Genomic DNA, 24131 nt, shown 5'->3' with positions numbered 1-24131 from the left:
AGAAACAGAGAAAAACCCCCAAAGAACATGGTCTACAGTCCGACTCCTGTCGAGAGCTATACGTTGTTTTAATAGGTAGGTCAGTTTGAAAGGGAAAGAAAGAAATATGAGTATTAATATCCCCCTGCTATGGTTTCATAATTGCACATCAATACAGTTAATTACTGTCTGTCAGCCAACTTGTCTTGTTGAGACAGTGGATATGAGAGATCATTCTAGCTCAATAATTTACTGCGATAAACTTCTCCCACACTCAACACTCTGCTTAATTAAGCCTCTGGGATTTGTGGGGACTGACACCAGGACTGAACAATAACCCTGCGACACTCTGTTGTAAATCCATACATGAACTACATCAGCTTTAACTCCTTACATGACAGTCACATTAAATGGGGATGTGGCTCGGCACAGTGCTGATGCTAGATTTATGACAAATTTGAGTAACTGTAAAAAGCACATTTGATTTATTATACTGATCTATACTGTAATTGTATTATTTCAGGCAAATAACTTTTATAAGGTAGAAGGTTTTATGTCAGCTTAAAGGAAAAGTTCACCTAAAAAAAAGTCGTTATCTACTCACCCTCATGTGGATGAAAAGTTGTGTAAAATTTTGTAGTCCACAAACCATTTCTGGAGCTTCACAGCAGCAGAGCGTTGTCGCATTATCCTAAACAACTGGAAAAGAAGGGACTTGTTTTAAACCGTTAAAAAGCAACGGAAGAAAAACATAAAATGGCTCCATACAGCTTGTTCAGTGTCTCTGGAAGACCCAAGATCCCAAATTGATTTGAAAAGATTTTATTTACACCCTCGATACGATCATCAAGCTTGTGCACCCTCTTCAGATGGGGTGCACTTTTACACTTTTGGCTTAGCAGCTAAAGTGAGCATTTCGGCTTAAGAAAGGGTGTAAATGATGTCTTTTCAAATACATTTTGGATCTTAGGGCTTCTGGACACTTGGATTACACCAGATGAGCTGTATGGAGCCATTTTATGTTTTATTTAAGCTGTTTTTTTAAGTTTTAAGATAAGTCCCCATCTACTTCAGTTGTTTAGGAGAATGCTGTAACACCGTTTTGCTGTGAAGCTTCTGAAATGTTTTGTGGACTGCGCAATTATTTTCTATTTTCTTTAACAGATTGCGCTGCAGAATGAATTAACTTATTCCCAAAGCACAATCTCTTGTCACTTCTATTTTGCAGGAACTTCAAGGCCATAAAGTTTTTCCTAACTTCTCTTGCTCTAGCCCTAACTTCTGACCTGGCAGATCAATTTTCTGTCATTACTAGTTTAAATGAGCACAAACAGTAAATGCCTTCATTACTTGAAGACAGGCCTCAAATATGCGGTGTTTTTCCAGTGTTTGTTTCTGAGTATGAGTCACACTTGTTTTTCTTGCATGTTTGTTTTTTAGCTGGGAGAAATGCTCACAGTTGCATCTCACTTTGTAATTAAAATATATAATCTAGCATATTACAGACAGCAGAACAAATGAATACGTTTATGTAGCTATTGATAAAATCTCACTAATTCAATTTGTACGCTTGAAATAGACAATGCTTTATCTCCTTTTATTTGCATGTGGATTTTGCTTTTGTGCATAAATTGTGTTTTTTTTTTGGTAAGCGCGTGTGAGCAGTTGATGTGGTTTGACAAAATGTTCCTCGGGGACACCATTTGCTATCTCTGTAGAGTTTCGGTGTGCAGGAGCATGTGCACATGTGATTATAAAAGAGTTCTACCATCATCTAAAGGGGAGCAACTTGATCTCAGATAAACAACGTAATAGGAGGAGAAAGTGAGTTCAAAATAAAACACACACACACACTGAATGAAGCCTTTCACAATGACGGTTAAACCGTGTGCTGCTTGAAAAGACAAGAAAACCATTTGGAGGGTGTTTGTGTTGTACTCAGTGAACTGTGCTCTGATGGTGAACTCTGTCCTCAAGCTTCTGCCAACATTTTATTGGTTATTTCCATAAAATACAGTACTATATACAGCATGTGCCTCTTCACGACTCCTTCTACATAACAGAGACATTTCTGATGGTAACTGTCCTTGTGTTTACTAAAAACCAAATGAAAGATCTGTCTTGTTAAATTAGACTCATCTCTTTCATTAGTTTACGCCTGTTGCGCTGTAGCACGTGTGGTTGCTGCTGATAATGAAATGTCTTTATTTCTTTCTGTCCTGCATGTCACATCCATCATCAATAGGCATCAAAAGATACAAATATTTACTCATTTGTACAGTTGTCAAATATTTCTATGGGACGAGTCGGTCCCTGGCAGCCACAATGTGTGTGAAACAAAGGGTTCATTGTACTCCAGCTCAAAGGCTGTTACTGAATTTCTCTCTGTTTGATCCGCAGGCTGTAATCTACAAAAAACTCTGAAGAAGAGAAGGACGAAGAGGATGGCACTGATGCTGTAAATGGCCTCTGTCAGAATAAAAACACTGGTTGTTCTTTTCTTCAAAGCTTGACCAGTCGCTGACCAGAAACCACAGGCAGGACGCTGACCTTGTTTCGCCCAGGGATATGTCATTGGGGAAATCCCCTGTGTCGGGGGTGCGCCCTGTGCCCCGACCCCTCTGGCTGTCCCACCTCAGCCTGCTGTGCTTCTGTGTGTCTCTCTTTGCCCAGGCTCCCCAGGGTTTGCCTGTGGTGAGTTATAACACTGACTCCAAGAGGGAGATCACACTGGACGGAGATTTGATGATTGGCGGCCTGTTCCCTGTGCACCAGAAGGGTGAGGGCGCAGAGGACTGTGGGAAGATCAATGCTCAGAGAGGGATCCAGAGACTGGAGGCCATGCTGCTGGCACTAGATGAAATCAACAAGGATGAACGCATCCTGCCTGGGATCAGACTGGGAGCTCATATACTAGACACTTGCTCTAAGGACACCTACGCTCTGGAGCAGTCTCTAGAGTTTGTTCGGGCCTCCCTCACCAAAGTTGACGACAGCGAGTATACGTGCCCCGACGGCTCCTACGCCATCCATGATGACGTCCCTCTGGCCATCTCTGGGGTCATAGGAGGCTCCTACAGTGATGTCTCCATTCAGGTAGGAACAAATGAAAACACACCAACTGAGAGGGAGTGGATGTCTACATAGTATCTACAAGAAAATAATTAACTTTACATTTGTGTTGAAGATCATCTTTGTTTTATATCATGAAATGAGTTTGTCAAAAGCTAGATTAATCTTTTCAGACAGAGCAATTACAGAATGTGCATTTAACCATCAGCAGCTACTGTGGGCTTGAGAGAGAGACAGAGAGTGAACAAGCAAGCGTGAGAGTGTGATGGATGGTCATATAACTGTCCATTTAGACTTAAGTACCATGTGCAATCACCCCTTGTGAGATGTTAACACAGGGACTTAATGAGTATCGGTTCCGCAAGGAGGATCTGTTTACCTGTACGCCCATATGCTTGGCTGATCTAATTTAGAAGATCTCTTTCTCTTTCCGGGTAATTCACACTTGAGCTGCAGTCCTGTCAGAGGCAGACGTGCTACAGATGTTGCGCTCAGGATGGTCTGACAGGATGACTAGTGACGGCATGATTACTCTCAGCAGCAGCAGCAGTTCCTTTCGGCTCACTCAAAGTGATGCGATGAAAGCTCTGCTAATTGGGTCTCCGAATATTCAGCCGTAATATGGCTGCCACATCAGTGTAATTTCAAGTCATTGTGAAAAGAGATAAGTGTGTCACATGGAACTGAGCTTTGTAAATATCTACAAATATACATGTCGTAGAGCATTAACTTTAACTCGTCATCCCGGCTCAGTCAGCCAGAGGACCGTGTCTGCTGTCTCGGTTGAAGAGCATGGTTCACCTCACTCGAGACCCGCAGCCTCGTGTTCCAGATATCTGCCTGTTTGAAGAAAGGAACACACTTCTGCCCATCCAGATATAATAATTGGCTTCAGATGATTGATAAACCATAGATACTGTAGGAACCTCTGCCAGCAGCAGTCTGCTGTTAGCAGCTTTCCCCACTGGATATTTCAGGACAATCGCGCTGGTGGTGGCATCCTTCCATACTTTTTAGTCATGATTTGTAGAGGACAGTGGCCAGCAGTAGACATGTCAGCACTGGCATGCCGACAATAAATGAATCATAGTGAATAGCTGCTTTAGTGTCTGCTGTCATATAAATGTTTCCTCAAGATGGCACGTAAAAATCCTGTCCATATCTAGTTTAAACCAGTGCGTTGAAAATAAATCAAAATATCTTCTTTAATTTAAATGACTAAAGTAAGTTAGGTTTAATATTCCCTGCTTGTACTGGAACTCTGTTTTCTGTAGTTCCAAAACAAATGTTTTAACCTTTCTACTGACAAAACACAATGTCAAATATATAGTACAGTATATTATACAGGCAGGGAGCTCCTGGGAATGATGTAAGAGGAGGATTCAGAACACCTATATTGGGATTCCTGGTGAAAAGGACAGTTTGGAAATAAAGGATTTGATAAACGAGCTGTAATTTTAGTGACACCCTGCATCTGGGGCTCCTCAGGGAGCGCCCTTGTCTTGTGGTAATTTATGGATGTGCTATTACGAGCCAGAGGTCTGAGGTCTGCCCCAGCTTCTCACTGAATCTTCCTCATCAGTAGGAGTGCACCACAGGACACAGATCCCTTTCTCACCATGAATTACCCTCTATATTGTAATGTGCTTGGTTATGAGGTGTGCTAACTCTTGGTATTTCTGGTTGGTTGAGCAACACCGCTCACGTTGCCTGGGACTGTAAATTTTTAAAACTATCTTATAAAATGAGTTGTGATCAAACAATTATGTCCTACAAAAGATAACACTGGCCTTCACTTGGAACTAATTTAATCTTCCCAATGTTTTAAAAAAATTGCCGTATCAGATGTGCCCTTTGGAAACAAGACTGGTATGTGTATCTGTTCACATGTGCAGCTGTGTTTTCGGGGGTAATGTAAATACACAAAGATATGCATTTGGAGCATGCAAGTGCTGCAGATACCATCTCTACACAACGTATCCGTCCTTTGTAGCCACCTGGTTTGTACATAATCTATAGCCAGCCAGACCTTTGAGTGAACCAGCCTGGCTTTGCGAAAGGCTACTGTGCCTGCTCTTGTGTGTGCACGGCAGGCGGTGAAGTCAGATGCGTGTATTTCACCCAAAAGGCAAGGCAGTCAGAGGACAACTCGCAATATTGGTCCAAAGGCCCTTATCGCCATGGTGACATGGTGGAACATGGTGAACCGACAGGTGGTGAGAACGCTGAGTGCTGTCTAAATCTGTCACAATGAAGGAGCGTGTTGCTGTGCTGCTGGTGTTGTGGTGTGACTATCGCAGATACGGGGGTGGATCTGGCTGCAGGCCTAGCCATGCTGGCGTTACATGGGCACAGATTGAGTTAAGTGTGGAGGCGAAGTTCTATAACGCTCTTGCAGGCTAGGTCCTGTCTCCCCCATCTGTGGTTGCTGCCGCGCTGTCTGGTGGTTTGGCAGAGGTGTGCCTGTCGCACAGAGGATGTAGAGGGATCGAATGAGAGATCATGTTTCACAGAAACACTGAGACAGTGAGGAGCAGATACGATCCCCGGTTGGTGGGGGGGGGATTTGGGGAGATGGAGTGAGTCACGTGGCATCATATGGCGTCGAACCATTCGAGAATCAAAAGCCTGTATCTTAAACAGTCAGAGGGAAGTCTGTGAAGCCATCTGGACAATTTGAATGAATCTGCTGGTGGAAATATTTATGTGATTCAACTGTTCAGCAGTGAACATCTTCCCTGTGGTCTATTTAAACAGCAGGTTATCAGTGCAAAGTGAGTAATGACCTTGTGATGACATGTTCACTACATTCAGCATCTTCATTCATGTGCAAAGATACACATTTACCTACAGTACAAGATTTTCTGCAGTAATGGCGCATACTGAAAGCAAAAAATGCATAAATAATAAACAATCTTCAAAACACTGTCAGTCTGCATCCGGGGTATGATTTTTTGGGAATATAACTGCTTTTAGAGGGAACATTAGCGTTATTACTTCTCAGTGTCCTGAAGGCGTGGGTTAATCAGAGACGTATTATATTACAAAATTACAGTCCAGGAACATCTAGCCTCAGGGCTGGCTTCTGATTAAAACATGGAAAGGACTCCACTTCTGTTATCCCGACAGCAGTCTGTGCTGCTATATATGACTCACTGGTGAGAGAGCATCCCCCAGGAAAAACATCATAATCACCAGGGCGCATTAGAAGAACAACACCTCTGGAATGTCAAATACTGAAACGCTCGCTGAAGAATTATTCTCAGGCATGAAACACGGATAGAGGAAATTTCTGGAACCAATCTGAAAACAATAAAAAAATGACCTGCTCTAATCTTTCAGAGCAGCATACAAAAATTGCTGTCTGGAGGAAGAAACCTGGCTCGTTCCGGGGTTTTTGGATGAAAATTCTCATTGTGTAATGGCACCTTTGCGAATTAATTGGAATATTTTAGCACACTGTCCGATTAATGAGACATGCTCACAAAGTGGAATTTGAGGATATAGATCTTGATATCAACACACTGCTTGACATTTGCAGACTCAACTGTGTGAACGGAATAATAAATTCATGAGAAGACTCCTTTTTTTTTTTAAACATCCACAAACAACCTTATTTATAGAATTGTCTTCATGTGCAGGTAGACGGTGCCAATCTCTGGAGCATTCATGAGTCATACAGAGGATTTAAACATGGATACACACATGACAGAATCCGTGCAAGAGAGAACAATAATGATGAAACGTATCAGTAAAGCCATGCAGTGAAAATGCATTATTCATGCGTAAAAAGTAAAGAACGTGCTTCAAAAATTGTGAATAATTCACATGTGATTGGATTATTCAGTGGCTTGGCAGAACGCACTATTTGTGCAGTTGAAATACGTATAATGTCCACCGCACAAACTCAATGAATGTTAAAGTCAGCTGCATTCCGTTTTTCGTTTGTCATGCATGTGAATTTTCAGTTAAACTTAACTTTCCTGCTTGATCACACTGAGCATGCCTGTGATGTTTGACAGAACAGGGCCGATTGTAGGGAAACGATAATGCACTGAGTCACGGAGGAAAGAAATGAAATGAATGGAGGCAAGTACATGTCAAAAGCTGAGCTACTGACATTGTAAATGAATGGAGGCGCAGCCATATCTTAACATGTGGTGTAGTCTGAATGGTTGCATGACTCTGGGGCCTTTGAAAGACTTCTGCAGCACAAAGGAGATTCATATTATCCTGCAGGATGAGGGGGCAGGACCTAATCAAAAAACATCCTTGCTCTAGGTATCTAACAGTTCATTTTTCGAGCCTGTTAAGCTGTTGCCAAGCAACTAAATCATAAGAAATAAACTAATAATGATCTAATGCATTGCATACTCTAACTATACACTATGCTATGATGCGCATGCATGTCAGCTCCCCGTGTGTTTGCTCGTGTGTTGCGGGGCACTGCAGTGGACTGTGTATGTGTGATACTGAGTGGAGCTAAGGACTGCTGCTCTGGGAATACAGTGTTATTGCTGTTGAAGCATACTGAGACAGTCTTCTGGGAGGAGCAGATGGGCTTTTCATGTAGAAAAAATCATGACATCTCTACAAAGTACGCCTGATATTTCCTGGACCAGGACACTCTCCGCAGTCTCTTATTTCTGTGTCCCTGTATATCTCTTGCTCTGTTATTTGACTATTGCCCCAACTGTGTCCCTCCTCACGTCTGTTTTTTCTTCATTTCTCACTCTTTTACACTGCTCACCCATTCAACAGTATGTTAAGCAGACAAATCAAAATAAGTATGTGTAATGTGCAGGAGATGAAACCGCAATTCTATTTCACTTTAATCAACTGTAAGAGTAATTTCTACACATTCAGCATTTGTAAGTAGGCTCGCAAGGGTGCAAGATTTTCATGGTACAATAACCATCTCAGAAAATTTAACTACACATTACATTATTATTACAACCCAGATTTTAAAAAAAGTTGGTACGCTGTGTAAAACATAAATAAAGATAATGTGCAAGTAATCTGTTTTTCCCAATGGTTTTACAAAGTGTTCCAGAGCCCATGTAGTAATATCCTTTGAACATGCAATTCAGAAAGTGGTGAACCTTGCCCCAGTCTTGCTTGTGAACAGCTGAGCCTTTCGCGTATCATACCCAATCATGATACTATCACCTGTTTCCAATTAACCTGTTTCACCTGTAGAATGGTCTAAACAGGTGTTTCTGCACATGAGCAAATAAGTGCATTCTGTTTTATTCATGTTTTACACAGCGTCCCTGTCAACTGTTTTGGAATTGGGGTTGTATCCTTATCAGTTACAATGACCCTTAAAGGAATAAAAACTGGAAGGCTCTTTTTGGTTAAACAAATGTTTTATTATAATTTCACAAAATATTATGCCCTGACAGACATGAATCTTGATATAAACTTGAAATATCCTTAAATGACACCTACACAGTAAAATAAAAGTATAACCATCAATTTTCCCCCCATGGTGTACCGCTGCAACCCTTTTAACTACAAACTAAAACGCCATGTTGTCAATTTTTGTGAGAAATACAAAATCTTGGACTTTTATCAATTCTTTTTTTTTTTTTTATCTTGTATGAATAGCTTTTGTGCTGTGTTACACAACTGTATTTTGACATTTCACATGAGCAGTCTGAGTTATTCTAGCTCATGGTGTTGGCTGGTGCCTTGGGGGTATCTCTATGGAAACAGTATACGACAGCTGAAAAGATTAAGAACAATCCTGTTACTCGCTGTCTCTGTGTCAAATGCAGCTACCAGGTCCTGTATGCTCTCACGGCTTGGGCGGAAACCACTTTCACAGTAATCTGCTCAGTAACAGAGCCTGCAGTGCAAAGCCACACCGGTCCACTTCTTAATTTTCTTAATTAAATAATGTGCTGTCTGATGCATGCTGATCCCTATAGCTGAAAGTGTGAGACTGTAAGCCACACCATGCAGCTAAAACCTCAGGCATATCATCTTGCACTATATTCTTATGAAAGAATCAAAAGAAAGATCTGCTTTACATGCAAGTGACAGTTCCTGCAGGGTGCAACAAGAGGGAGTCTATCAGTGTTCAGAGTGCCTTTGTTCATAAACTCTGATTCTATCACCGTCCTCTTGTCCTTTGTGTTTAAATAAAAATGAGAAAGGCAAGACAAGGCTGACCATTTAGGTTTTTTTAGTACTATAAACATTGAAAGCACAAAACATATCACAAAAATACTTAGATACATTACTTAGTATGGTGTAACTGACACCAAACCTTATCTTATTGAATTAATACAACCCCATTTTCAAAAGAGTTGAGATGCTGTGTAAAACATAAATAAAACAAATGTAATAATCCTTTTTTGCATATACTCAGTTGAAAACAGTACAAAGACAATATATGTAATGTTTTATGTCGACAACTTCATTGATTTTGGTAAATATGGAAAGCTTGAAAAACACCTAGAACATTTCACACATGAACAAGTATATAGACCCTTTTCACAGTGGACATTAAAACTTTTGAAAGCAGGAGAAGCACAGGTGGAACAACAACACTAATGATGTCTGCATTCCATTTCCAGTGCTCAGGTAATGTGCATGTTCACTCTCTGACATGACCTAGAATGACTTATCTTGATAGCTCAGGCTGTACTGCAAAGGAGCCAATATTAAAGTTATTATACTATACACCTTGTGCTTCCATGAAAAGAGTCTATTGGTAACAGATGATAGTACTGTGATTGAGTATGAAAGGGGCGTCCTTAAAAGGCTCAGTCATTTACACAAGCAAGGCTGTGCAAGGTTCAGCACTTTGTAAAACGCATAATTGTAGAAAGGATATTACTACATGACATCAGAAATATTGCAGTAAATACTTCAATACTTCTGTAGTTGTTGCAAATGATCTCAGTGGTAGAATGCAAGTTGTTGTCGCTGATGGCTGTCTCCAGTTTTATGGGCATTCACAAAGGTGTGCCACAGGGTTCTATTCTCGGACAACTTATTTTCAATTTTTTATGAATCAATTAGGTGAAAAGTTAAAAACAGTTCAATTCATATGTACACAGACAATGCCATTTTATATACAACAGCGCCCTATGTTAAATCTCTTTTAATAGATACTGAGTGAGTGAATGTCGATGTTTTAATCCATTTTAATCATTTGAAATCTCTTTTTAATAGAGGGTGAGTGTTACAAATGTAGGTGTTTTATTTGAATTGTTACACCCATTGCTTTATTGTATTTTCGTTCATTGTCTTAAATTTACTGTAATCTATCTATTGTTTTTGTATATGTTGTTATCAGGGCATCTTTGCAAAAGACAGCTCTCAATGGTTTTCCCTCTATAAATAAAGGCAATGATAATAACCCTAACTCCTCACAGGCTTTGGCAGGTGGAGCAGTCTTAGCTTTTCATATAAGCCATGTGAACATCTACATAATGATTTCCAGTGAGCCCATTGTATTGAGTGACATGTCTGGCAGTGTGCTTTATAACCTCCATAAGCCACATGTAAGTGGATTACACAACTGGCATAAAGCTCCCTTACATACCCTGCAGAGAAATTAGTCATTCACTACCGCAAGCATCACCAAATTTGAGCAGAATGGATGCGTGTTGTACCTGTGTAGAGAAAATAATCAGATTAACGCAACTATGCCAGCAACTTATGAACATATTTATATAATATGTCAAGTATTATCTCTATAATAGTATATTAAAGTGTAGATCAAGGCTCCACAAAGTTAAATGGTTGACGAATCAATTGATTATCAAATGAGCAGGTGAAGGTTTAAATTGACTGCAGTTTGTCTTTGTGTAGTCGTATCTATATGTGGCAATATGTTAATACACCAACATGTGCTCTGTGCCTCCTTTGTCTAGAAAGACCTAATGCTCAGAGATGGTTAAGAACCTCAGCTTAAGAATCACATGCTCTCTTACTGGCCTGGATTCAAATCCCACTAGAACCTCCTGTATCTTCCCTACAGGAGCCCCTCTCAGCCCTTCCGACTGCCTTTGTGTTAAAACACGCCAACGGTAACCAGAGTGCATCCACATTCCTTAAAGTAAAAAAAAGAAAGAAAGTCTAGCACAGCAATTTTATAAAGTCATTAAGTTATTTTAAAATCCTCATCGTTCAGTCAGCATGTATCTGACTAATCATCCTCAAGCAAATACATCAGGCTCTAAACTATATCTCTTACAGACCTAGCACTACCATCTTTTCAGGCTGTTGTTTCTGAACAGGTTTTGATTTTAAATCAGGGTTATATGTCCTTAAAATAAATTATTGTTAAAACAAACACACATTTCTGGTTTCCAATATGAAATTCTTACTGCAATTACTTTTCTTCTATCATGGCAGTGTTTCTCTAACATATAGCTTTTGATTTTACCGAACACATGCTGAAGGAGCATCAGAGATCAGAGAAAATATGTTTTTCAGTCATGTCACATGATATAATGCCAATATTAACGACTCTGTAGTTAGGGATTTATCTTTTTCAAGTCAGAAACATCAGGGAAAATCATATATTACAAATGCATATAAATGCAATATATGTGGACAAGGGAGAAGATTTCGGTATCAGAAGATTTCTGGTTTTCGTAGTCCGAGTACTATTGACCAATCATGTTTGAGCAGGCTTTGGTTGCATGCAGGTAAACAGTCCATGTGGAGAGAAAAGAGGCAGAATGTATTGACCAAAATGCAGTTTTAGGACCCATCGGCTCTCGTTCAACGATGATGATTATTAGCTTATTAATCTGCCTTCATATGCAGATTACTGTTGATAGTGATTAGCCGAAGTGTTGTTTCTTGCATCTCAAGTTGCAAATTTGAATGTAGATGATGACTGACGCTCAGGAGAAGAAGTCTTTGCCCGAATATCTGCTGGCTATGCCGGAAGCCCTAAAACTTTGTCCGTTGCTCCCAGAAGCAAAATCATTGCCTCACTGGGATCACAGATGATAGCCTGTGGGGCATTGCGTCTGTACTTTCAGTCAATAACATTCATAACATTCTCATCTACTGTGATCTTTTTCATCAACATGCTGTTTTCCCTCTATGGACTTAAAATAAACTTTAGAGTTGGTGAATGCTTTGTTATGTGATATTTGTGGGGGCTGAAAATAACGACTAGGTCAGTTCACTCTAAGTTCACACTACAAAACCCAAGAATTGGACTGGCCTCAATATATTATACCAATCCTTTGTTATGAAAAGTATTCATATGCAATTAAAAATGAATTATGGAGAAGACCCACTTGAGAATTTATCTTGATGGGAATGGGTTTTGCAGTTTTTAATATAACATTGAGTTAAGTGACAAGGATTAATCAGATAGTGTTTGTGTGCCACTTGCCACTCTAGATCATACTCTGATTTCTTCATAAGAGACCAAGCGGACTGCTGCAAGCTGTTTCACCACATGTTGAGAAAGGCTGTCAAGGCGGTTTAAGGAGAGAGATGATTCTTATGTGGAAATGTGATTATTAGCCTGTCTGCATAATCAGGGTTTCTCCAGCTGACCTGGAAATCTCAGGGGAAGCCAACCTTTGAACTGATATGAAATGCTCACTCATGTGTTTCAACAATCTAGATTTTCATTACATTTTTCTTTCAGTTGCTTCACCACAGACGAGTCAGAAATAGCTCTAATGTAACTGGCAAATCTGCTCAGCTTTGCCTCAGTATGACATTGTTTGGGTGGTGTTAAAAAATTGAGTCCAGTCTCTTTTGATTCTGCTGTTGGGTTTCATTTTTCTGTGTAAAGTTCTCTCATTAATTCCAATAAATCTAGTGGTCTGGAAATCACTGCCATTGGCTCATTTAATATTTATCTCTCTGATCCTGCACAATAACAAAGATTCCATGAAAAAAATCCATTGAAGCACATCACACCAGATTTACTATAATGTCTCAGTGTACTGCAGTACTGCTTTTTCAGTGGGGATACAAACTAATCAATGAAGTGTCTATGAATCTCATTTGTCTTTGCCAGTCTATTTTTCTGCACTGGCGCATTTGGTCTATGTTTGAAAATATGTTGGCTGTTGTTTTCCATCCAAATCAAGTAATTTAATAGTTTTTTCTGCACCTGCAATTTGCATACTGGATGCAGGAAGAAACTGTTTACATTGCCAAATACTGACACATCATATTACATATCTAATATCTGGTTTTACTACTTGGATGCCTTTCAATTCTGATTAAGTAATGCTTTGTCCTCCCCCAAAATGTGTCTCTGTCTTCTTTTAAATTATATCAATGACAACCTGTCACTCCCACAGTACAGTATAAAGGATTAGAAGACAACCAGAAATATTCAATTTTATTCTCTTTCAATGAGCTATCAATTAATGCTGCAGCCAAAAATGTAATCATTAGTAGAAACTGTAAATATTATCATGAAAAGGGCTGATCTTGAAACAAATGAAAAGGCTACTTGTAAACAGTTTATGTGGGGCCTCATTTCTTCTCTAAAAGGATTCATTTGTAGTACTTTTTATAACAACATGACAATCATTTGGGTAATGGGCAGCAGATTGAATTGCCTACTCCAAACTTATCATATCATACTTATTATACTTGACAATATAGGAATTATGAAATAAACTTAGAAGATGCACTCGACTGTGAATTTCCTCTCTGACTTTCTCAGAAGTGATTCATTGGCATTCAAGATGTTGTGCCATGAGTGTGCTGGTGTGAGAGCTGGCACTAAAGTCAACCAGATTTAGGTTGGCATTCTTTTGACTGATCAGACCGGCTCCCCTTCGGCTTCCACAGATGTGCCTGAAGCAAAAGCCAGTCAGTAGCTGTGTCTGCAGACTCTGCACGGTGTCACGACACTGACAAAACCTATTACACCGAAAACGCAAAGTTTCAAGATTCTTTGATACTTTGACTCCCTTTCACTTCAAAATCCCTGCCCTCAGCCCCTCTCTGTCTGTTCCTGTCTGCTTCTCTCTTCTCTCTGAAGCAGAGCAGGAACTTTCTTAAAATCTGTCCATTTTTGTAGTACAGTAAATTCTATCCACTGTGACTAACACCTGTGGTCACTCAGTCCTCTGTAATGTTTGGTTAACTTCAATGACAGCATGACAGATCAGAAAAAATGAGCTAGACATCTAATCCCCATGATTGTTAAATGCAGGATCCCACCACTCAGGCAGCAGGAGAGCTAAGTTGTGAAAGGCTCAGCAGGGATCCAGTGAAAAAATGAGAGTCTGAATGGGGTGAGACTAATTGCATCTGCAGGGGAAAAACAATGCAGTGTAGCCAGTTTCATTAATTATTTTAATGATAAGCAATTAAGCAATTCCCACAGTTGGCAGGTGTGTGTTTTCTGTGTGAACTGTAATAAGTTGATTGCCAGTTTTCAACTTAATATATCAAAATGGCATGCTTATAAATACTTACAATGCCCTTAATGACAAATAACAAACATAATCATTGGGGTGTCTCTCACTTATTCCAGGTGGCCAACCTTCTGCGACTCTTCCAAATCCCTCAGATAAGCTACGCTTCCACCAGTGCCAAGCTTAGCGACAAGACCCGCTATGACTACTTTGCGCGCACTGTGCCCCCTGACTTCTACCAGGCCAAGGCCATGGCGGAGATCCTACGTTACTTCAACTGGACGTACGTATCGACGGTGGCGTCTGAAGGTGACTATGGTGAGACTGGCATTGATGCCTTCCAGCAGGAGGCTCGTGCCCGTCAGATCTGCATCGCCACCTCAGCCAAGGTGAGCCGCTCCATGAGCCGCTGGAGTTATGAGAACGTGATTCGCTCCCTGCAGCAGAAGTCCAACGCCAAGGTAGTCATCCTGTTCACGCGCAGTGAAGATGCCCGTGAGCTGCTGGTGGCAGCCAACCGAATGAACGTCACCTTCACCTGGGTGGCCAGCGATGGCTGGGGAGCACAGGAGAGTGTGGTGAGAGGCAGTGAGGCTGTTGCTGACGGGGCATTCACCATTGAACTGGCTTCCTATCCGATCCCCCAATTTAATGACTACTTCACTGCCCTGCACCCGTACAACAACACCAGGAATCCTTGGTTCAGAGAGTTTTGGGAGAACCAGTTCCAATGCAGCCTCCATGATCTGAGCTGTGGGAAGCACTCACTCCGGGAAGCTCAGTTTCAGCCAGAATCTAAGATTATGTTTGTAGTGAATGCTGTCTATGCAATGGCTGCTGCCTTACATAACATGAGGCAGGCCTTATGCCCCAATTCCACAAAGGTGTGTGAAGCTCTTAAACCTGGCAATGGAAGAAAGTTTTACAGGGACTACATTCTCAAGGTCAAGTTTGAAGGTGAGTAAAATAAATCTTGATAAAGTAATACTATAACAGTCTCTCAACATTTACACGATGTAAAGCAGCTTCCTTTTTCTCATTATTCTGTCATCTGTGTAAAATCCCAATATAATATAATTTAATTTCCCCAAGTGCACTCTGCGCGTACTGTATGCTGTCAAATTAGGTTATATCAATTTAGATTCATTTTACCAATTCAAATAAAATGTTGAATTAGTGCAAGAGTAATTCTACGTGTTTATACACTGCAGCTGCAGATAAGCTCTGTAATGATTCAATTTGCAAAGACGAAACTATTTCCTCAGAGGCTCTTTCTTTTCATGTGTCTTGGCTTAAGTGTGAATACAGAGAGGATTCTTCGGTTCGAACACTGCAGATACTGATCGTGCAAGCATGACTTGTTTTCTGCCTGTCTACACAAAGCTGCAACACAAAACATGTAACAGTATTTGTATCAGCACATCAACACATCTCAAAAAACCCACAAATTAAAATGCTCTCAGGTTCGTAGCTAAGCTCTGTTGTCTTATTCTTTCATTTATGTAAATACTGACATTTTCATTGATGGGAGATAGAGGTGTGTCGCTGTGCTCTCATCCAGCTGTGCTTTTCTGTTTTTCAACAATTTGTGGAAAAAAACAAATACCCACAGGATTTTACTATCCTGAGACTGGATGGGATAAGGCCTTAAAATAGTCGATCCCTGCAGGCACAATAACACCCCAAGGAGACAACACACAAAAACAGGTGGACCACTAACTATAAACAGTAAAATACAATGATAGGTTGATGCAGATTTAGTGCTACTAATAAGCTATTCCAATATTCAATAATATATAACATAATGGCTGCTTAATAATGCTTTTACCATTTAGTGGTAAAACATGTAATACTTTACTGTATTACATGTTTTACCACTAAATAATACAAAGAATCAACTACTTTTTTAATTAAATTAAATTCATTAATCAAAAATAATGGCAAATACAATATTTTAATAACTGATTAATCCCTTAGTACACAGGTTTTCAGAAATCCTGCACTGCTACATCTTACTTCAATGTTAGTTGGTTAGTGGTGCCTCATTTCAGCCTTGATTTCATAAAGAAAATTAAACATTATTTCATCTAAAGTGCCATCTGTCTGGATTTCCCATTAGTGTTCAGTCCCAGAGCTTTTTCCCATTTAAGTAAATGGACTCAAACTGTGGCTCCATCATGTAAATTGACAATTTGCACCTGTGTCCCATCACAGTTTCTGTTCACTGTAGACTGTGGAAATAAAAAAGTCAGCAGAGACACATAAATAAGCAAAAAGGTAAATGAGACTCTCCTACCAGAAAAACGTGCTTTATAAGTTATCAGTTCATGGTGCACAGCCTTGTTCTTCTGAAATGTTGATGTCTATTATTTGCTTTCATTTTGACAGTTTTCTTATTGTAATTATACTATGCCCCTTTACCCCTTGTTTTCAAACACACTCTTTCTTCTTGTCACCCTTAGCACCATTTCGTCCACCAGACACAGAGAATGTAGTCCGCTTTGATGCCTTCGGGGACAGCCTCGGTCGTTACAACATTTTCCACTACCACAAAGAAGGTGGACGCTATGTCTACCAAAAGGTTGGCTACTGGGCTCAGAGCCTGACCCTGAACACTAGCCTCATCCCCTGGGCTGGCCAGGTTGCACCAACCTCACAGTGCAGTGACCCCTGCAGGAAAAATGAGGTGAAGAGTATGCAGCCTGGAGATGTGTGCTGCTGGATCTGTATCCCCTGTCAGCCCTACCAGTATCTGCAGGATGAGTTCACCTGTGCTGACTGCAGCTTTGGACAGTGGCCACTGGCCAACCTGACAGGCTGTTATGATCTGCCAGAGGAGTACATTCGTTGGGAAGATGCCTGGGCCATTGGACCCGTCACCATTTCCTGTCTAGGGATGATGTGTACGCTCTTTGTCATTGGCCTCTTCCTTAAACACAATGAGACACCTGTGGTGAAGGCCAGTGGACGTGAGCTCTCCTACATTCTTCTGCTGGGAGTGTTGATGTGTTATAGCATGACCTTCATCTATATCGCCAAACCGTCCACGGCAGTTTGTACACTGCGCCGGCTGGGCTTAGGCACCTCCTTTGCTGTGTGCTACTCAGCCCTCCTGACTAAGACCAATCGCATCGCTCGGATCTTCAGCGGGGTGAAGGACGGAGCCCAGCGGCCTCGATTTATCAGCCCGGCCTCCCAGGTCGCCATCTGTGGTGCTCTGATCTCCTGTCAGCTAGTTGTGGTGGTGGTCTGGCTGCTGGTGGAGACCCCCGGAGTGAGAAAGGAAGTGAGTCCGGAGAGGAGAGACGTGGTCACCCTCAAGTGTAACAGCAAGGACTCCAGCATGCTCATGTCTCTCACCTACAACTGCATCCTCATTATCCTCTGCACGGTCTACGCCTTCAAGACACGTAAATGCCCCGAGAACTTCAACGAGGCCAAGTTCATCGGGTTCACCATGTACACCACCTGCATAATCTGGCTGGCTTTCCAGCCTATTTTCTACGTTACTGCCAGTGACTACAGGGTGAGTTAAGGTCACAGTTTTGGTTATACATGCTTCAAGAGAATGAAGCAAAATTGAAATAATCACTACAAGTTTCTCATAACAATGAAATGTTACTTTATACTTTCCTTGAAATACATGCTGTGGTAATGATTTGTCTTGAATTATTTGTTCATCTGGCTTCAGGATCTTAATCTGAGCAGAATACATCCTTGCAGATAATGACTTCTTATGGGGTTGAATTTGGGTTTTATATGCAGGATATCACACTACTACTGTCAGCTAGTATTGATTCGGCAGTCAGCAGGGTCTGTCTTGCCCATGGCTCTCAGAAGTATATATTCTTGAATACTGTATTGCTTTAAGTCTTCATAATTAGCAGCATACTTAAGCTTGTCAGGTGCTCTCTAAGACAAGAACTTTAACAGCCTTATTTTTACCTTCAAACGCTAAATATTAATGAAGTGAAGATAAATTATAAAATATGAATGCTCAAGTCATGGACCAAGGTAACAGGCTGACAAATATCTTACTCTTCACAACAACACCCCAGTTCTGGTGGTGGTAATAACTTACGTAGTGTTTTGACAAGAAGTACCCTAGGTTTTCTAAGAACAAGACACACATACAGAGTGGTTAAGATTAACAAGTGAAATGGAGGGAAAACACACCAACTGCTTCACTTCTCCCCTAAAATAAAAAGTTATGGCAGGATGTAATTTTATCCTTCCACCCCGAGCATTTCCATTTTACTCCATAGCTAGATAGATGGATATGTTTCAGTTTCTGAATGTGCGTGCTAAATGGATGCTGATGGTCATCTGTAGACACAGGAACATAATGAACATCAAATTGATAGAACTTCAGAGAAAGGGGTGGCCTGAGTGGGGTTTTTTATTCCTCTGGGATCTGAACAGCGAGAGAGAGACAGAAGGGAGAAATAGACAAGAAGAATCCCCTGACACAGCTTCCTCTGCAGAAACATGGAGAAGGCAGGCAAGACCATGAGGGCTTAAAGGGAACCGAGCGTCCCAGTGTGTCCCTCTGCGTAGCTATGCCGAATAGAGCGTGAAAGACTGGGATGTTGCGTCCCAGCTGTGCCCTCTGTCCTGGGACTACAGTAAGGCTCAGAGGAACCCTTCCTCCAGGCCCTCCAGGCAACACGAGCAATTCACAGCCATCGGATACGGCCTCATCAGATAGACGCAAAACTCCCCTTTGACTGATAAATAATTACTGAGGCGACTGACTTGAGCACAGTGTCCCTAGTTTTTCACAGGCAGCGACATATTACCAGTGTTCTCCTAGTTTTACACCACTTTTCAAATTGTTGTCACAGTCTGATGCATATCTCCAGCTGAATAACAAATACAGATTTGATTGTGGTCTGTCATGAAATGTTAAAGTAAACTAAATACAGTCTACTGAGCCACAAATAACACATTTGATTACCATATTAAATATTAAAGCTGTTCTGTGCACCCTGAGGGAGAGGGGTCTTCTCATATGCCATTGCTGGTCATCTTATCTCGGCAGCAAACACAACTGATTGAACAGCGACCGCTGCCAAAAGTCACAGCACTTCTATGAAAACAGTGAACGCTACAGACACCGAAAGACAGAAAAATATTTCCTGTGACTCACAACCGCTTCACGTCACATTATTGTTTCAATAAAGATCAACCCTTCCTAAATCATTTTTAACCTCTGTTAATTCAAGGAATAAGTCCTGAACATAATCAAAATACCATATTCCACATCCATACTGTGGTGCTATTTATCCATCTGGATTCTTTTGATGCGAGTTGACGAGTTTTAGATATATCCGGTGTATAGATGTCTGCTTCGACTTTAACATGATGGAACTAGATGGAACTCAGATCAGCTTGCCAAAAATGCATTTAAAAAATAAAAAAACAGCAATGTCACTTTCCAGAAATCATGACTCCGTTACTCAAGCTAATCAACAGACCTTATGAGCAGTTTCATGTAAAAAAACATTTTCTTTCTACCTATCTTCAGCCCCTAAAAGTATCACTGCGCGAAGGAAGCATGAATGTACTCATTGACAAGAGGCTTGTGCTTGTTACAGCATGGGATGTAAACATCAATGGCGTCCTGCTCAGCTGAGCTGTAATGTTAGCTTAGTAAGCTAGCTTCTCGTCCACGAGTAGATGCACTCTGCCTTCTGCATGATGATACGGTTGATGGGTGCTGGTATGACACTCTTCATAACGAGGTCTATGGATTATCTTGACTAATCAGGTTGTGATTTCTGGTAAGAGACATTGCTGTTGAGTTTTTCAAATACATGTATTTGTGCTTGGAGCACCACAAGCTGAGTGCCACCTACAGTAGTTATGTTATTTTCAAGAGAAGGCAAACATCTCTACAGCCAATATCTCTTAAACTTGGCAACTCGAACCAAAACACCCTAGATATACAAATAGCACTACAGGTAAGAGGAATGTTTGGGGTTTCAACACCATATCTTTGGCTTTAGAATGCTATAGATCTCATTGACACACATAATGTGAGTGTCAGCTCTCAGTGGTCAACAAGAGTTGAACCAGGAAGTACCCCATAGAGGAAATATAGGAATAAATCTAGCAATGCAAATACAGATACAGTTGTACACTATCTTGATCAGCTGATGATACCAGAGGGAATCAGGCATGAGATTCCTTTTTATACCAAAGATATATTCATATTGTTTCACAACAATGCTCACTAACCTAATTCATGTGTTTTATTTCTGATTACAGTAGACTAAAAAAGAGTACAGACGGACATCATTCCACTTGTGAAATCTCACAAGTTTCAATTCTTTCTCCGTGTCAGCCTACCAAGACTGGCTTGTGGCTGGTTGATCCAATAAAGCTTTTCAATAAATGTACAGCACGAAGCCCAATAAAAGGAAAAATCTCATCTCCTCTCGGAGGTTCTCTGGAGGAATGATGCTACCTGAACGTAGCAGACATTATTTATATCAGAAGCAGCGGTGTTGTATTTGTGAAATAAAATAATACCTTCAAAGGTGGTAAAACAGAACAGAGACGGAGCAGAAACCGTAGTGGCCATGCTCTACATGCTGTTCACCACACTCGAGCAGAAGACATCTGGAAATATATTACTGCAAAGGCAGATTCCTTGTCCTTTGCTCTGCCAAAGTAACATCTTGTGAATTATTAAAACCACTTAACAGGTCATTCCTATGCAGTACTGTCCCCCGTTTTATTCAAAACTATTTCTGAAGTCAGTAGAGGACATTTAGCCTCTGTGCACTTCCGTATTGCTCAGATTATTATGTACAAACTGTCACTCTGTATCTTACCCCATATCCAAATAAACAGGTCAGATATACAGGAAAAATGGTAAAGTGGTAGATTCTTTTGTGCATTTACATCTCAGCCCAGGACCCGAGAATGTCGGTGTGTGTACTGTATTTCAGAGGTGGCATGAGGTGAATCTTAATGTTGAATTCATTGCACATGGCAACCTGCAATACATCTTGAAAGACAGACATAAATCCAGTGATGTAGTTGTTTCACATTACATGGTACACTATGACCTTATGTCAGTGACCACTATGGTGTAAACATATATCAAATATGTTAAGGTTAAATAATTTTCTACAGATCATAATATCATTTATTATCAATTGATTAATACTATGCCAGTAATTAGCACGTTTGTACTGTGAGATAGTTAGAATAATACTGATAAACATTTAATTACATATTTATTACATATTTAACATTTAAGTAAGATGATTAAACATAGTTCTGCAAATAATGATTGTATTACCTGACTCTAGTCAGTTATGTCTCCGTCCAAACTAATGGATGCTGATTTCTCACTATTATCATATTATCTTCGTTATCTTTGTTGCAGAACAGCACAGCGCGATACTTGGAGCCCACATTATTTTAATACCAACATTAGCATTCCGGGTGATGACAGACACCTGCTGTGCCTTGTGAAAATAGGATGCACCTGCCACACACCACACGATGCTGGGCTGTATCTTGTTATCCAGAAAAAAAACAAAAAGAAAGCTGAGAGGAGATTGGAAATGAAGGAGCAGCAGACCGATGACACATTGCAAGATGTGGGCAGGGTGAGGGGGAAAGGAGTGAGGGTTAAGCAGTTGATTGACAAGCAAATAAACAGTTCGCTTAACACCTCTGTTCAGCACCCCTAACTGATGGCATCCTCCTTCCTCCTCTGTCGCACCTGGCTTTGATTCTGAATTATGAAAGGAGGACTTTATCATTTCTTTTCTGGCTTTTGAATCTCTTACTTATTAAGTGGATTTTTTGTATAGCAAAATGATCCTTAACCTCAATATAACACTGTCTTGTTGTTAAGAACCTTCCCCTTAGAGCCATATCGGCTCTATAGATGAACGAACACGTTTTAAATTCACAAATGTTACTGAAAATACACACATTAACACTGGAACCTGGGCTGTGGGTAAACATTACAAATGGCACTGGTGTGAAATTAATATTGTGCTGAATTTTCTCAACATTTATCCAGAAATGTGAGTTTACTTTTCTGTTACATAAACCTCAAATCACTGAGTAATATCTGTGAAAAACACAGCAGATGCAGGAGCAAGAGCTCAAAGCCAGACTACCTATTACATAAGCATGGTTTTGTTTTTTGAGAGAGAATTTCTCACCTCTCTTTCCTCCTCCAGGTGCAGACCACCACAATGTGCATCTCCGTCAGTCTGAGTGGGTCGGTGGTGTTGGGCTGCCTCTTTGCTCCCAAGGTCCACATCATCCTGTTCCAGCCGCAGAAGAATGTCTGCAATCTCAGAGTGGCCACCACGCGCTTCAGCGTCACCACCGGTCCAGGCTCCAGTTTCTCTCAAGGTACCACCAACAAAAACACTGGTAAAAACCTATAACTTTATTGAATTGTGATGTTATTACATTCTTTATAAGAACTGTATCACTATATCAGGCTGCTTTTTTTTCACACCTCTAGCACTGGCTATTATATCCTCTCAACTAGGCCGGCAACTCACCATTACTTTCATTGACGATTTTTTAATCGTTTGGTCAATTAAATGTCAGAAAATAGTGAAAAATATCCATCACAGTCTACAGTATTTTTTTTTTTAAATGTCTCATTTTGTAAGTCTAATACCAAAAGATGCAGTTTAATATGATATGAAACAGATAAAAAGCAGGAAATATCCGTATTTGAGAGGTTGAAAACTAAATTTTATGCAATTTTTGTTGGTAAATTACTGAAACGATTAATCGATCACAAAAATAGTTGGTGATCATTTTTTTGTCAATCAACAAATCAGTTAGTCAACTAATCTTGCAGCTCTACTCTTTACCTTTTCACAAAACATGCATGGTTCAGATCAGGAAAACCAAAAGAGCATAACAGTTTTTCCAGCGTTCTCGAGCTACGCCTCCATTAAACACGGTTAAAACCAGATAAAATACAGAAGCTTTTTGTCACTTTTATAAGTCAGTAATTAGAGGACAATGGCCACCCACTGTCTCTGGATAATTAATTGAAAATGTGATATTAACACCAGATTTCATTACTTGATTATCATGCTGCTAATTTATCTAAAAGCATGGAGTAATCCCTGCTGTTTACAGTACTGCAGCTCAGTGGGCATGTGGTGTATGTTACATTCTGTGTCTGTATTGTGAACTTAAGAGTTTTTTTTATGTTTTGCAGCATCAGCCTCCAATGTTGTTCCAACAGTGTGTAACGGACGAGAGGTGGTGGACTCCACAACGTCCTCTTTGTGAAGATTAGCTGAGTTCCTTTTGCCAAACATTGTATACAGTTATATAATCACTAGTCCTGAATCAGGTGTCTCAGATATTAAAGAGGTCACACAGATGATCGTCCTGACTTTGTTGTCCTCAAAGTGCTGTGAGTACAATGTCCCAATTATTTTATTTTGTTCTTTGACTCGTAGCGATTTTAAATGAGATGCCAATAAAGTCGCATACGCATAGCCCTTGTTTTTATTGAAGATTCTACTTGCAACAATGGCGTAAATTATAGTAAATCTGTTAAATGTAATATATACAAGACGTTTTTAATGTAGATTTTGGTGAACCAGTTTGTGCTTTCTTGTAATTTATGTAAATAAAATGTGTTTTTTATTAATACCGAGATGACTGATCGTCTGACTATTTCTTTACACATCATACTGA

General features: G+C 40.4%; 1 protein-coding gene across 1 annotated transcript; it reads left to right on the top strand.

Moving 5' to 3' along the window:
- The first annotated feature begins 2547 nt into the window (after window positions 1–2547).
- Window positions 2548–23717, top strand: grm2a (glutamate receptor, metabotropic 2a). Its single transcript, XM_073468591.1, has 5 exons — window positions 2548–3075; window positions 14543–15380; window positions 16886–17949; window positions 22634–22811; window positions 23644–23717. Exons 1-5 carry the CDS (start codon window positions 2548–2550, stop codon window positions 23715–23717), a joined length of 2682 nt encoding a protein of 893 aa, XP_073324692.1.
- Window positions 23718–24131: the final 414 nt, after the last annotated feature.

Source organism: Pagrus major, chromosome 6 (assembly GCF_040436345.1).
Source record: "Pagrus major chromosome 6, Pma_NU_1.0".
Classification (NCBI taxonomy): domain Eukaryota; kingdom Metazoa; phylum Chordata; class Actinopteri; order Spariformes; family Sparidae; genus Pagrus; species Pagrus major.
This window is presented reverse-complemented; position numbering and strand designations above follow the sequence as displayed.